General features: G+C 36.1%; 8 protein-coding genes and 1 non-coding gene across 9 annotated transcripts; 3 read left to right on the top strand and 6 right to left on the bottom strand.

Annotated features, from left to right (window-relative positions):
* Positions 1-180: 180 nt before the first annotated feature.
* On the bottom strand, positions 181-786 carry GSR1 (Gsr1p; the record flags this gene model as incomplete). Its single annotated transcript, XM_003677005.1, has 1 exon — positions 181-786. The coding sequence occupies one exon, from the start codon at positions 784-786 to the stop codon at positions 181-183; it is 606 nt and encodes a 201-aa protein (XP_003677053.1).
* Positions 787-1,017: 231 nt separating this feature from the next.
* On the bottom strand, positions 1,018-2,712 carry LCB1 (serine C-palmitoyltransferase LCB1; the record flags this gene model as incomplete). Its single annotated transcript, XM_003677004.1, has 1 exon — positions 1,018-2,712. One exon carries the CDS (start codon positions 2,710-2,712, stop codon positions 1,018-1,020), a length of 1,695 nt encoding a protein of 564 aa, XP_003677052.1.
* Positions 2,713-3,093: 381 nt separating this feature from the next.
* PRC1 (carboxypeptidase C PRC1) lies at positions 3,094-4,698 on the top strand (the record flags this gene model as incomplete). The annotated part of the gene is made up of 1 exon (XM_003677003.1): positions 3,094-4,698. One exon carries the CDS (start codon positions 3,094-3,096, stop codon positions 4,696-4,698), a length of 1,605 nt encoding a protein of 534 aa, XP_003677051.1.
* Positions 4,699-4,940: 242 nt separating this feature from the next.
* Positions 4,941-5,474, top strand: LIP1 (sphingosine N-acyltransferase subunit LIP1; the record flags this gene model as incomplete). Its single annotated transcript, XM_003677002.1, has 1 exon — positions 4,941-5,474. The coding sequence occupies one exon, from the start codon at positions 4,941-4,943 to the stop codon at positions 5,472-5,474; it is 534 nt and encodes a 177-aa protein (XP_003677050.1).
* Positions 5,475-5,587: 113 nt separating this feature from the next.
* TAF1 (histone acetyltransferase) lies at positions 5,588-8,797 on the bottom strand (the record flags this gene model as incomplete). Its single annotated transcript, XM_003677001.1, has 1 exon — positions 5,588-8,797. The coding sequence occupies one exon, from the start codon at positions 8,795-8,797 to the stop codon at positions 5,588-5,590; it is 3,210 nt and encodes a 1,069-aa protein (XP_003677049.1).
* Positions 8,798-9,589: 792 nt separating this feature from the next.
* On the top strand, positions 9,590-10,582 carry CTK2 (Ctk2p; the record flags this gene model as incomplete). Its single annotated transcript, XM_003677000.1, has 1 exon — positions 9,590-10,582. One exon carries the CDS (start codon positions 9,590-9,592, stop codon positions 10,580-10,582), a length of 993 nt encoding a protein of 330 aa, XP_003677048.1.
* A 94-nt stretch (positions 10,583-10,676) lies between these two features.
* Positions 10,677-11,750, bottom strand: BET4 (Rab geranylgeranyltransferase BET4; the record flags this gene model as incomplete). Its single annotated transcript, XM_003676999.1, has 2 exons — positions 10,677-11,660; positions 11,748-11,750. 2 exons carry the CDS (start codon positions 11,748-11,750, stop codon positions 10,677-10,679), a joined length of 987 nt encoding a protein of 328 aa, XP_003677047.1.
* Positions 11,751-11,970: 220 nt separating this feature from the next.
* VPS53 (Vps53p) lies at positions 11,971-14,496 on the bottom strand (the record flags this gene model as incomplete). Its single annotated transcript, XM_003676998.1, has 1 exon — positions 11,971-14,496. One exon carries the CDS (start codon positions 14,494-14,496, stop codon positions 11,971-11,973), a length of 2,526 nt encoding a protein of 841 aa, XP_003677046.1.
* A 155-nt stretch (positions 14,497-14,651) lies between these two features.
* NCAS0Ftrna8M lies at positions 14,652-14,724 on the bottom strand. The gene has a single exon. It is a non-coding gene; the product is annotated as a tRNA-Met (tRNA).
* Between the last annotated feature and the right edge of the window lie 15 nt (positions 14,725-14,739).

Genomic DNA, 14,739 nt, shown 5'->3' with positions numbered 1-14,739 from the left:
TAATTTACAGATATATCGATATATATATATTTTTGTCTCTTTTACAATAGTTAACAATAACAACATAGTAAACCTGACTTATTGAAATTGGATAAAAAGTCTTGAAGAATGTAATAATAAAGAAATAAGAACGAAGCAGAGTGCGGGAGTGTAAGAGGCAAACAAAATGAATGCTCAAGATCAGTCAGCGTTCTTCTTCTTCTTTCTACCGAAGAAATTTCTCTTTTTCTTCTTCTTTTTCTCATCGGTAGTGTGTGCCACTGGAGCTTGGTACACCCCTTGTTCACCATACATTTGGTTTGATTGGCCAGCCATCCCGTTTCCTCCATCTTGCATCCCATATGGGTTAGTGGAGCCAAAAGATGGGAAGTCGGGTCTTACTCTGAACCCATATTGTGGAGTTTCTAGTTGTTGTGCCCATACTGGATCCCCGGAAACAGCATATTCGAAACTTCTAATGGTATCTAGGGGTCTTTCGTCTCTAGCTCTTGTTGGATTCGAGATATCTGGTTGTTGAATAGGCTGACCAAAAACATCACGAAGGACATTAGTACCGTCATTGGAGAAATAGGACTGTCTATTCATATTATCATGGAATGTATCGGCAGCTTGCTCGAAAGGTTGTGCTTCGTTGACAGCATCTAGGATAGGATCGTGGACAGAGGCAGTACGGACCTTTAGTCTGGCCATATCCTCTTTGGAGACTTCCACTCTAGATTGACGCTTGCCATCTGGTGAGTCCGTTTCACCGTTACTCAAGTTCGACTTCTTTCTGAAATGCTTCATCTTGTTTGTGTAAGCGTTGGCGGTGTGTGAGAGAGCAAGAAGTCTGTGAACACTTATATTCAGATCAGATCAAATCAGGTACGACTAAGCCTTCGAGGCAACCAAATCTCATTGTTATTTGTTTTACTATTTTTAAATTTTTCCACCAAACGTCGGGAACGATAAACGACGCGTAAAAATCGACTGTTTATTTATTTATTTATTTATTATATCTAACTTATTATGGACGACTTAGTTGGCGGTGGTACAGCACTCAAGCACAGAGGCCTTGATTGCTTCCATGGCGGATTGTAGCTCTTGTGTGTCCATGCCGGCGTTACAGCAGACCTTCAAACTTGGCACGATGGGTAACGTTTCATGCTTCAATATAATAGTGTTTCTTGTAATCAAAATGTTATGCTTGGTTAGGATAGTGTCCACGATATGTTGTAAGAATTTCTCCTCATTTTCATATGGCTCAATGTACTTATCAGTAACATTTCTCTTTTGCAATGTCGATATTGTTTCGAATAATTCTTCACTGGAATAATTGAATCTTGCTCTTCTAAATTCTTCGGTTAATTGGAAATGTAAGATGGGGGAGTTGATACATGATGTAACGTCAATGAATTTTTGTAATTGTAAATCCTTAGTGAAAAAATTAAACAATAGTTGAGACAAATATTGCAATTGAGGAACCACAACGGTATCTTTATTCAATAATTCTAATATTTTGGAACCAGTAGTGACAGTGTAAGCTGGTAAGGAAGCTGAGAAACAATAGGCATTGGATCCAATTCTTTGATGTTGAGACATCACACTATCACCGAGACAGAACCCACCTGATGAACCAATAGCTGTAGCCAAGGAACCAATTGTGATATCAATAGCAGTAGCACGATTCATACCATAATGTTCAGCAAGACCACGGCCAGTGGCACCCAAGACACCAATGGACAAATTTTCATCGACGAATAATCTAAACTTATATTTTTCTTTTAATTTGACCAGTTCTGGTAATGGTGCGATATCACCAGAATTTTCGAAAAGACCCTCAGTAACAATAAATTTACGTGGAATAGCAGGAGGTTTATCCTTCTTTTCCAGATCTGTCAATTCAGCTAATAAATTTTCCAATGATTCCATATTATTATGTTCGAAATAATACACAGTGGATCTACTTAATTGTAGAGCGTTTTGTAAAGCCAAGGAAACCTGATCATCAGCGACAATCACGTCACCACGCTTAGTAAATGCAGGTAACACAGAAGAAGCAACACAGAAATCTTGACCATATAACACAGCACCTTCGGTACCGAAAAATTCAGCTAAATCATATTCCAAAGTATAATGAACGTCTTGGTTACCGTAAAACCCAGCAGGACCACAGGCACCGACACCATAGTTTTTTATAGTTTTTTTCACCAATTCGATCACCTCGGGCCATTTGGACATTTGCAAGAAATTATTAGAAGCCATATTGAAAACATTATTAAAGCGTTCCTTACCAAAATTACGAGTCAGGTCAATGTGTGTATCGATACCACCGTCCACAATTTCCGGGATGGAAGCCAATCTCCAAGATTGTTTAGAAAGCTCGGTATTTTCCACAAGCAATTCCGGTTGCCATTCATCGATTAATGAGTCTACTTCTTGTGGACTCAATTTGGGTCTATTGGATTGCAGACCCTTCTTTTGTCTTGGTTTGGATAGATAGTAGTAGATGGCATAGAGAACCAGACCAATCTCGACCCATGTTCTATATGGATCATCATCGTACGATTTATTGATGTAATGGATGATGTATGGACCTCCCGGTATTCTCAAGATGTTTGTGTAGAGATGGTACCATATAAATGAGAATGATGTGACGATAAAGTTTGGGATGGGAATTGATGGGGGCAATACATCAGGGATCGATGTGTCATTGACTTGTAAAATGCTCATCTTCGATGCAGTGGCAGTAGATGAATACGAGCTCCTTTTCTTGAGTAAGGCAGCAGACAGACGTGTGCAAGGGTATGCTTTAAACCAGATGCAGACGTACTAGCGAACGGAGGGGAGGAGACAGCGATATACTTGTGTGTCGACGACCAACTAGTGTCCTGTGTTGTTCTTCTCCTATAAAGAACGAAAAGTTGCAAGAAATAATTGACGCGTATTTGAGAATATGATCAGTCGTGCGACGCGATCTTCGCGATAAGGGGAAACAGGTTTTGTATTAATAAGAACAATGTGAGATGTATTGCTCTGATAGGACGTTCTGACTCACTGAAACCAGGCCTTAAACTCTCGTTAGATAGTTTGAGCAACAATTAAAACTACATCATGAAAACAAACACCCTTATCGCAGGGCTTTCCCTGTCTGCCGCTACGTTGGCCAACGCTTGGTCCATCCAGCACCCCTTTGCATTCGACGACGACTTATTGGACACTGCCGCTAAATCCCTGGGAACCAGTAAGGATGAAGTCCTCGGTTCAATATCTGAGAATGTCAAGTCCGCCTGGGATGACTTGCCAAAACTTTTCCCCAAGCAAGTAGCTGAATTGGAATTCTTGACTAAACCCAAGACTAGTATCCATATCAATAAGAAGAATGATTGGGATTTCGTGGTGAAAAATGAACCTGAAAAGGAGGTATCTGATTATCAACTACGTGTGAACAAGATCCAAGATCCTAAAATTCTCGGTGTGGACCCTAATGTGACTCAATACACCGGTTATTTGGATGTTGAGGAAGACGATAAGCACTTCTTCTTTTGGTTCTTTGAGAGTAGAAATGACCCCAAGAATGACCCTGTCATCTTATGGTTAAGTGGTGGTCCAGGTTGTTCATCCATGACCGGTCTGTTCTTCGAATTGGGCCCCTCTTCTCTAGGTAAGAAATTAAAACCTATTCATAACCCATATTCATGGAACTCTAACGCTTCTGTCATTTTCTTAGATCAACCAGTCAATGTTGGATTCTCATACTCTGGTTCCAAAGGTGTCTCCAATACAGTGGCTGCTGGTAAAGATGTTTATGCCTTCTTACAATTATTCTTCCAACAATTCCCTGAATATGCCTCTGATCAAGATTTCCATATTGCTGGTGAATCATATGCAGGTCATTATATCCCAGTATTTGCCGCAGAAATTTTATCTCACGATGTAGAAGAAAGAAACTTTAACTTAACCTCTGTGATGATTGGTAATGGGTTAACTGATCCATTAGTTCAATATGAATATTACGAACCAATGGCATGCGGGAAAGGTGGCGAACCAGCCGTTCTCAAGGCAGAAGAATGTAAAGCAATGAACGATTCCCTAGACAGATGTCTAGGTTTGATTGATTCATGTTATGAATCAGAATCCGTCTGGTCCTGTGTCCCAGCATCTATTTACTGTAATAATGCTCAATTGGGTCCATACCAACGTACGGGGAAGAATGTTTATGATATTAGAAAGAAGTGTGAAGGTGGTAACTTATGTTATCCTGCTTTACAATATATTGATGATTATTTGAACTTGGATGAGGTAAAGAAGGCCGTCGGCGCAGAAGTGGATCATTTTGAAACTTGTAACTTCGATATTAATCGTAATTTCCTATTTAATGGTGACTGGATGAAGCCATATCAAAAGGCTGTCACCAGTATTTTGAATCAAGACTTACCCGTGCTAGTATACGCAGGTGACAAGGATTTCATTTGTAACTGGTTAGGTAACAGAGCATGGACTGATGTACTACCATGGAAGGATTCTGAAGAATTTGCTAAGCAACCAATCCGTAATTGGACCGCTAAAGCTACAGGTGAGGTCGCCGGTGAAGTAAAGAGTTTCGGCCGTTTGACTTATTTGAGAGTCTTAGGTGGTGGTCACATGGTTCCATATGATGTCCCAGAAAATTCTTTGAGCTTTGTTAACGAATGGATCAATGGTAACTTTACATTATAAGTTTAATCGATATTCACTTTTCTTTGCCCTATGCTACTATATCTTTGTTCCATTTCGTTTTTTATTTAAGTTCTTTGTTCTTTTCTGCTTGAATTGAGTACATTTTTCATTAGTACACTTTTTAAAATATAATTAATACTTATTGATTACATTTCAATTTATGTATTTATCTGTTCACTAGTCTATATAATTTCCCGAGATGTCGCCCTTTAGAATTTCAATATCAAAGGAGTAAACATCACATGAAAATTACGTATTACTCGGGGATTATCTCAAGACTACACGTAACCTCAACAACAAATAGAACCAAACTATCGCTAATTTGCAAGGCTATGTCAGGAAAGAAAGAGGAGGATCAACGTAAGCCACGTATTTGGAACCTAATCCAATGTGTTGGAGTCGTATTGTCACTCATCGCTGCTGTGGAATACTTTAAATATTCAACAAGGATACATTATGATTGGTTCCATTGCACCCCAATCATGGAACCATTGGACAGTTCAGAAAACCCTATATTTAAAGTGTGGGCTCGTGGAGGCCCTAGTTGTGATAAAAGAGGCGAGTTCAAGACTATTGTTAAAAGTATTACAAGAGGATTTGAACCTGCAAAATCTCCAATATCATTTTGTATAAAAGAAAACACCGGTATACCTGCTATTCATTATCCAATTCATGAAGATAAGGGGGAACCAGGTTACATTGCCTACGTAGAATATACCACCAATGATAGGGAAATCCAGAAAATATGTCAAAATTCAACGATTCTCCATATGTAAATTCGGTTACTATCATATTTTCTTGATCTGTCTGCTTATTACATACATAGATATAAGTTAATACAAAAAAATTGACTATTTATAATTACATTTATCAGATTTTTTCTGAAAGTCTACACCGTTTCATTGTTATTTGCGGGGCCAACTGACGTTGAAGGGCCTGGTGTTGTAGCTGTACTTGCATTTGCCGTAGAATCCTCGAGTGGGCCACCATTATACATAGGACATGATTTATTGGTTCTAATGTGACCAACTTGACCACATGTAGCACAACGTCTAGTAGTATTCTTACCTTTGCCCACCTTACCATCTACTGTTTTCTTTTGACGAGCCGCTCTCCTTTGTTGTGACTTCTCAAGAGAGGCTAGTTCATTCTGTAGTAACTTCTTTTGTAGTTCGATATCATCTGGGTTTTCAATTTTGGTTTCTTCCTCCAAAAGTTTGTCGACATCTAGTTTGTTTTCCTTTCTTCTTTCCTTTCCTATCAGATAACCTTTTATGACTCTTGGATCTCTAATAATAATAGTTTGTCTTTGAATTATACCATTTGCATCTCTCCTCTTCCGCACAATCTTAAGAACTTTATTATCATCTCGATGAGTTTTGACATGCTTATTGGTTGGGTTTACGACATCGGGGTCATCAATTTCCTCAAAGGGATTTGTTACACTAAGACTCTTGGCATGCGTATACCACGTCTTACTAATTTCTTCATCATATATCTTCTGCTGTTGCGCCACATTGTATGTATGACCACCACCTTGTCCCTTCTTATTATTTTGGTGATCCAAGTTGACATGAGATCCAGATTTAGTAAACCCACCTTTCATTGAGGTCTTTAAAAACGAAAACCCCTCGCCACATCCAGTAGGATCACCAGCACCATGTATCTGAATCATTGCCCTCATTTGAGTCGCGTTGATAAAGTTCTTAGTTGCGTTCCAGGGTAATAAATTTTCCTCTAATTTCAATAATTTTTCATCGAAATTAAAGAACTCGTTATCGTCATGAAATTGTAAACCTTGGCTCATTGACTCGGCTTCTGAGACTTGTTCAGGAGTTATTAGTTTTCTGGTACTTTCATTATCCAATAACTGTTCACCATCCTTTAGTTTCCACAACCCTTTATCTGGACCATCACGCTGATATTTCATAAACTCTTTAACCTTTTGTCTATTTTGACCGTAGTCTTGATCTGGAAAATGTTTATTCACTGGTTCGATTGAAATGGCCCGACTAGAGGTTCTATTAAGAATTCTATATACGATCATCCTCAACCTTGTCGTCCTCATAGATGTAACCTTTCTAGAATTTGGACCAGGAATCTCTTCGACTGGAAAAGTTTGACCCACTGTGAATAAATGATTAATATTCTTCAAATAAAACCTGCTGCTCACACCATGTCCTGAACTTTTAACCATTAAGAAGTCTGTTCCTGAAATGTCGTGTTTAAACACAGGAGCACGGACCATATTATTATATAGTGTTGGTACAATGTGACCTGGTTCCACAAAACCGAAGTTCCAAAATGGAGATTTATCTTGGACACCAAGAACATGTGTTTCTCCCACAGGTAACTTTGGACGTAAGGTATCTTGATCGGATGTCTTCCTATAATAATTAATTAATTTTGTAGCCATACCAAACTTGGATAATGCAAGTGGAGTTTGTTCTGAGTATTCCATTAAGTACACTGGGGCAGTATCACCAATAGTTAAATCTTGAGTAGAGGCAAAAGATTCCTTAACTTCCTTACCCTTATCACGCTTTCTCTTTCTTAATTTCAATTTATTGAACGTAATCGTGGTCCCTGAACGAATATTACTACCAAAATGAGGTCTATGGAAGTATCTCAACTGTGGTTTTGGTAACTGAACTTTATAATATGGTGACTGTAGTTTCAAAGCCGGTTGGGAATGTTCAATATTTAGATTTGATATTGTCGCACGAATTTTTGGTTGATGTGTATGCTTCAAGATTGAATAGGCTTCATCGTTAGAAATATTTAATCTTTTTAGGATTGCCTTCTCATTAATTTCGCCTGACAATGTTGTATGGTCTTTATCTTCTTCCTTTTGATTCTCCAACTTAATCAGAAGTAGTTGTTCATCATTCATGTCCAGCTGTGCTGCTGTTGCTTCTTTTAATTTAGCATCCACTATATTATCTTCATCCCATTCCCAATCATCAACCACTTCTTGCAAATTGTTTTCGGTTATTTGTAAAGGTTTATTAATGTTATCAGCACCATCGTTTCCATCTCCATTGATAATATTCTCTTGATCCCAATCATCGGTAGCAATCAATAATCCTTCAGGAAGTTCAGTGTTATGATGATCTTCTATTTTTTTATTTATGGATTGTGGGTCTATTTCTTCTAGAGTAGCATATACTATACCCTTTTTCTTTTCCGAGTTCCATGACTCGGTAGATGTTGATTTAAACGATTTTCTTGTGTCACGACCAACTTTGAATTTCAAATTAGATGGAAATAACGGTTTCAAAACTTCTCCCATTATAGTTGCATCTCTATGCCATTGGTAGCGGCCATACTTTCTGTAAATGAATTTATTCCATTTTAATATTTTGCCTCTCTTGAAATCAGGATAATAACTTTTCAACAAAAGTTTATCTTCATTGGCTACCCTTTCTTGTTCTATTCTCTTCAGTTCTTCATTGTTTATAATTTCTTGTGAACTTCTCAATTTGTTAGTTCTGTTACTTAAGGAGAAGCTACCAGCATCAAAAGATGGATTATGTTCCATAAATATTTTATCATCCATATTTGTATTGAATAAAGCATTATTATCACCGCTTTGAAAGTCTATAGAACCCATCCGGAGGTCTCTATTTGAGTGGTTTAAAAGTAAATTGTCATCGTTGGTCATGTATTCGTTGGTATTAACTATCGATGCTGAGCCCAATACGTCTTGTTCTTGGCCCATTATCATGACACCATCGTCATGATGTTGAGTACTTGTACCATTCAACATATCATATGGTATTGCATTCATGTCTATTTCTTCATCATCTTCCTGGTCATCTTGTTTGGTCTCATCCATTTCTCCATTCATGTCGCTATCTGTTGTCTCTTCACCTGCGTTTTGATCATCATCTTCTTCTTCAGCCAGTTCATCTTCATCCTCAAAATCAATTGCATCAGGCAAATGCTGAGTGGCACCTTCAGTATCTTTGTTAGATATAATAGAACCTATTTCCAGCGATCCAAAATCACCGCCAAAGATGGAATTGTAAGCGTCATCCTCATTCGTTAAGTCAGACGCAGACGCCATCTTACCATTTCGTTTCTGAGACGATGTCATGGTTATGGAATGCTTTGGTATTTTGTCACTTAATGCAAGCAGTAATAGTGAGTGTATATCATTTTAAACTTTGGAAGGTTTCCTTATTATATTGTCAAGTTGATGTTGGTTTTTTTCTTCACACAATTGGTAAAATTCCGGCACGAATTAGAGCGGGTTTTTGTGTTGGAACCAGTTTTCTCCTAAATACCTTTCCAATTAGTATAAACATATGATTTTCATGGTAATGTCTAACCAACTGAGGTACTCTATGAAGGTAGAAAAGTGGGTGGGATAGGTGTAGCAATTTGAAGAAGAGTGCATTTAATCAATCTGGTCACAGTAAAAACTTTTGTCAATATTCAGGGCCAGCTGGTAGAAGAAGTAATCACTCACATCAGTTATATGGTTCTAAGCATTTTATTGTATATCTTATCTTTGGTAGATCGTATATCCTAAAGCCATCTTAACAATCGTATTTTGGCGTTAATAAATGTATTTTTCAAGTCAGCTGTTTAACCTGCTTTAAGAAAATAAAAGTGGTTCTTTGTCCTCTTTAAGATATTCAAATCAGAACAGATACAATATACCTTAAGTTTCTTTACGATTACTGTCATTTTTCGAAGATAAATGAAAAGAGTTTACTTGTTTTATTTAAATTAGCCGCCGAAAGATCTTCCTTTGTTGGAATGCGGGTAACCATCAACTTTGATGAAACATTTAATAAATGAAATATTGAACAATATTGGTACATAGAAATGAGCGTTGAATCATGACGAAGGAATAGAAACACCAAGTAGGTATACAGTAGAAATGTCGTTATCACCACCCACCTTCCAAACTCAGTTAACTCTCTCAAGACCGTATTTGACAAGGAGGCAAATATCCAAGTTACAATGCAAAACCATAACAGACCGTCGATCATATAACCAAAAGAAAATAGTTGTCATTAGGTATCTATCTGAACTTTGCACAAGGTTGAATTTTCCTCGAAAGACTTTGGAAACGGCTCTATATTATTACCAAAGGTATCATTTATTTAATAGTTTTGAAACTGAATTATGTTATACTTTGGCAACAAGTTGCCTTGTGCTGAGTTGCAAGCAAGTGGAAACAATGAAGAAGATCAATGAAATTTGTAATTTATCATTTGTGTTGAGAAATATAAAAATGAATCCGATGAAGAATGCAGAAATATTAAACAATTTTAAAAAGCAATTATTTCATTTAGAACTGAAAATATTAGAAGCATGTTCATTTGACTACAGAATTAATAACTATGTTCACGCTGATGAATTTATCGTCAAATTTGGTAAGAAATTGGGGTTTAGTTATCAAGTATGTCATTTGGCATGGCTCATCGGTTACGATGTATTGAAATTGGAAATTATGCTAATAGTCCCTCAGCATTGCATCAGTTTAGCAGTCCTAAAGATCGCCACAGAATTGATAGGGCAGGACCTGGAAATTTGGAAAAAGAGAGAAACATTTATTAAATTGGATGTTCAACAATTGCAATTCCAAGAGGCTTATTTTGATATTTTAAATTTTTTTATTAACGCATTTGAACTATGTGATTTAAAAGACAATTTGCCCGTGGGGGTGCCTATGATAAGTATAGATACTTTCATTCAATTAAAAAAGAGAGCCGGTCCAGAAGTAGGTATAAGAGAAATGAATGAATCATCATTGAAAGCTGATGAATATTTCGCAGTTCAGAGAGAGTACACTGTTCGAGAGAGAAGATATACATTAATACAATCTTTAGTAAAGGATGAATCTAATTCTTTAGAAAAAATGCATTAAAATAAGTAGTTATCGATAGATTTAAAATTAATAGTAATAATACTTGTAATATTTTGGAAATATGAAGCACAAGTATAGTCCTTTATCTTATTATTTATTTCTCTTCATGTAGCAAATATAAATATCTATTTTTCCTCAAAGGATCGGCTTCAATTAATTTGGCAATCCACTCTTTTGATTTACCATCCTTAATCTCGATACCAAGGTTTGTTTGTAGTTTTTCTATAATAATTAACATTTTCAGACACCATGGATTTTCCTTTCCAGAAAATTCCTTATCGTCTTCATTTATTATTAAGATGTTTGATTGAAACTTATTCAGGATGGTTGTATATTCATTATGATTCAAGACTTTTGATACCATTTCATATTCGAGAAACCATTCCATGTAAAACCAAACAGACTGATCTTCCGCATCTGTAAACATTGCGTTTGTAATATAATCTATCTCATTTGTAATAAATTCTTTTCTATTTTCAAACTCGTCAGTATCATTCATTCTTGTGATTAGTTGAACTCTTTGGTGCCATGCAGAGAAATTCGAGATATTTTTATTGATTTTTTGAGTGGTTAATTCTAATTCTTCATGATCGTTGCTTTTACCAGTTCTGTCTTCGATAACCTTAATAATCCTTCTTCTATAATGCCATCCATGAAAATTTCGAGCATCCATATCCAATAATTTGTTAACGATTATTAACTCCCTCTGCCAAATCTTTAGAGAGGAGTCGATATGATTCTTTAGAACCCAAACTCTATGATTCCAAATCCAATACACTTTTGGAAACTTCTTTAATTCAGCCATGGTAAAGTTTAATTCGTCTTCCCAAAATGTGACATCCAATTGACCTTTTACATTTTCGATGATATCTCTTCTAAAATTCCAAACAGTATTAAATTCTGGATTCCATTGTAAAACTTCTTTCGACAATTTTAATGAATCCTTTGTGTAGATTTGAGTTTCCTTGAGGTTCAAAACAGTGTCCACTAAAGATCTGTATTGTTTGATTTTCTTTTCATCCTCAATTCTCTTTTGTTTTAACAACTCCCTTGACCATTGTCTTCTTTTCACACCGTGCTATATACAAGCAATATATGCATTTCATCCGTTGTTAGTTTCATTTCAAGATAAATTCCAAATAGTGATAAAGTAATTCACACATACCATACTCATTTTTGTCTTTGTTGTTGTGAGTTTGAAAGTCGGATATTACCAGTCAAATTATCTACTAAGTCTAATTGAAGTTCACGGAATTTTCATAACGTTAGTTTACATCGTCGGATTCATAAACAAACAAATCATGGTTACAACTAGATAATAGGTAGCTTACTAATTTAAATGTGTTAAATAAGGAGTGATCTATTTGATTACATTATTGGATGAGCTACTATGGCCCTCTATTAAAAAATCTAGTATTTGACATTAGCTCTTTCATAGTGAGCACAGGACTTTTCGCCTCTGGTGATGAACTCCTTTTAGTGGTAGGTTGAGATTGCGGATTCATTTGGCTTCTAGAAACAACCCGTTTTGGAATTATAATATGTAAGTCACTGCTAATGAACGTTTTCCAATTTGGATCTTGAATGAACCCCAAATTGCCTTCAAATTGGTGGAGTAATCTTTTGTTCCAATCAAATATAAACATATTTCTTGTTGCATCTTTAGTTGTGTCCTCCTTATCCTCTAGTGACAAGTTAAAAGTGGTCCAATATTGCTTCCAAACATTAAGATCCCAAGTACTCCCTTTAAGAGCAAATACATATGCCCAAACTCCCGGATCTTCATTATCCTTTGTAAGTCTTTTGTACGTCTCCAAATAATCATCTGGAAAATTCAGCGGCGACACCAACAATCTACCAAATTGCAAGAGCAGTTCCATCTTTGTATCAATATGCCTCTGAACTCTTTTCAATGTAGTATTTTGGGTCGAGTTCGCTGTTGTATCAGTAATAATGCCTTCGGGTAATGAATTTAATATCTGTTTCAATAATTCCATATCTAATAATAGTTGCTCTGCAATATTTATTGTATGCCTGACATCAAATTTCCTTCGTGGTGATGAGGCAGAAATGAATGGGGCTTTCGGTTCAATAAGTCTAATGATAGTTGTCAAATAATCTGTTGTTATTAAGTCAATCACTTTGTCCAAAAAATTCCATTTATAAACATCTCTATTAAATAATGAGATAATATATTGGAAGATCGATTTTTTTGTCACTACACTATCATCAGGTATGGTAGAATTACCCTTTGATTTCGGTAGTAAAGTTGCTTCTAATGTTACCATGTATCTACTGTAATCTTCCACATTTGAATTTGTCCAATCCACGTTATTAAATTCCTTCCATGCAAACGAAATATCTGACACCATAATACGATATAAGAGAAGGTTATTGCCTCTGGATAGCAAGTCGTTATAAACATTTTTCGTTTTATCGAAAACATTAGAAATTCTATCTGACTCACTACTAAACTCTGATAATTTTGATTCTAGTTGTTCAATTGTGACAGAGCAGTAGTCCGCAGTGTTGATCAATAAAACGGTATATTTAGAGCATTCTCTCTTATCCTCGATTTGGGAATTATCAGGTAATAACAAGGGACGTAGTATTTTATTATTATAGTCAATTAACCACTTATTGAAAAATTTTGCTAAAGCCAAAAGAATATTATTATTTGCATTATCTGTTAGCAAATCTAAAGTTTGAGATAAAACTGACCTATATGTTCTAAAAAGATCGGCACTTGATGGGATGATTAAAGAGTCTGTAACGTTGGAGGATATCTTCTCCTGGCTCATATATGTTAAGAACTTTTTTTCCATCATCTTGTCTTGATGCGAAACCCATAGAGACAAGTATGGTTCGAAACTTGGGCTTAATCTAATATCTTTCACTTTATGAGAAAACCTGACATTTATGTACTTTTCAAAATCCAACGTGGTCTGTAATGCCTTCATGAATAAATCAATGGATGGGGTTTTGCTTCTATCTTTGAATTCCCTCCTTAATAAGAGATCCAAATCCTTTGAAGTCTTCTGAAAAAATTTAGTCGTTAATTTAATAGGCATTTCCCATTCAGGTTGAAAGGAATTTACAAAATTAGTGTTGAAATTGTTCAATACTTTTTTGAAGAAAATGTATCTACGAGATAAATTTTCCAGGGAACCAGCTTCGTCATCCACCTGAAATATTTCAGTCATTTCGTATAGTAATTTATCTATAATCCAATCAATCAATTTGGATTTGTTACTTGTATCAGAGTCAATGATGATCCCTGCACCTTCCCTTAATTGAGTCTCTAAATTCTGCCTTTCAGGAGGAGATAACTTATTACCTTCCTCAAACAGTCGGTTATATGATTGTTTTATTCTTTCAATTGTATCAGTTTGTAGTCTGTATATTGAAGTCAATAACTTATTAACTTCGTCAACCGACTTATAAGGTAAAAAAGTATTCTCAGTCAAGGAACACATGATTTGGTATGGTGAAACCATTTGCATATATGAATCAATGGCTAATAAAGCTTTGCATTGGGAGTAAGAATCTGTCAAGGCTTTCAGGTTCTGGAAGAGCGTTAAACATTGAGTGATGTTACTCTTTGCATTATCTAGATGTGATATACGTTCCGTCAAGTTGGATATTGTTGCCTCAGTTTGAGACGATATATCTTGTGTTTCGGAAAAATCTTTAAAGACTTTCTCAATTACGTCTGTGGAAACAGTATTTTCAGAATGTTCAGGGTCTGTTCCTTTTTCTATTTCTTTGGATGCTACCAATAATTTTTCTTGTAAATGCAGTTTGAAGTTTCTGGTTGTCGCTATTAGTTTATCTATATCGTCAAGGGCTTCCTTGGTAGAAAAAATAGATGTGATGTCTTCAAATGGATCATAGTCAATTGAACTAGAGATCATGACTCCATATAATAATGTGTTGCAGCTTGCAATTATTCTACCCTGAAGCGTAACGTCGCTCTCTTGTAGTATTCATCATTACCAATAATAAGTTCAGTAACGTAACAGCAAGTCTCGCTGCCATAAAAAAAAATACGACATGTCTTCCAAAAAATTGCTCCAGGGGAGGTTCGAACTCTCGACCTTCAGATTATGAGACTGACGCTCTGCCGACTGAGCTACTGAAGCAATTATTGAGTTTTA

This window comes from Naumovozyma castellii, chromosome 6 (genome assembly GCF_000237345.1).
Source record: "Naumovozyma castellii chromosome 6, complete genome".
Taxonomy (NCBI): Eukaryota; Fungi; Ascomycota; class Saccharomycetes; order Saccharomycetales; family Saccharomycetaceae; genus Naumovozyma; species Naumovozyma castellii.
The sequence above is the reverse complement of the archived record's forward strand: the minus strand, read 5'-3'. Positions and strand labels throughout refer to the sequence as shown.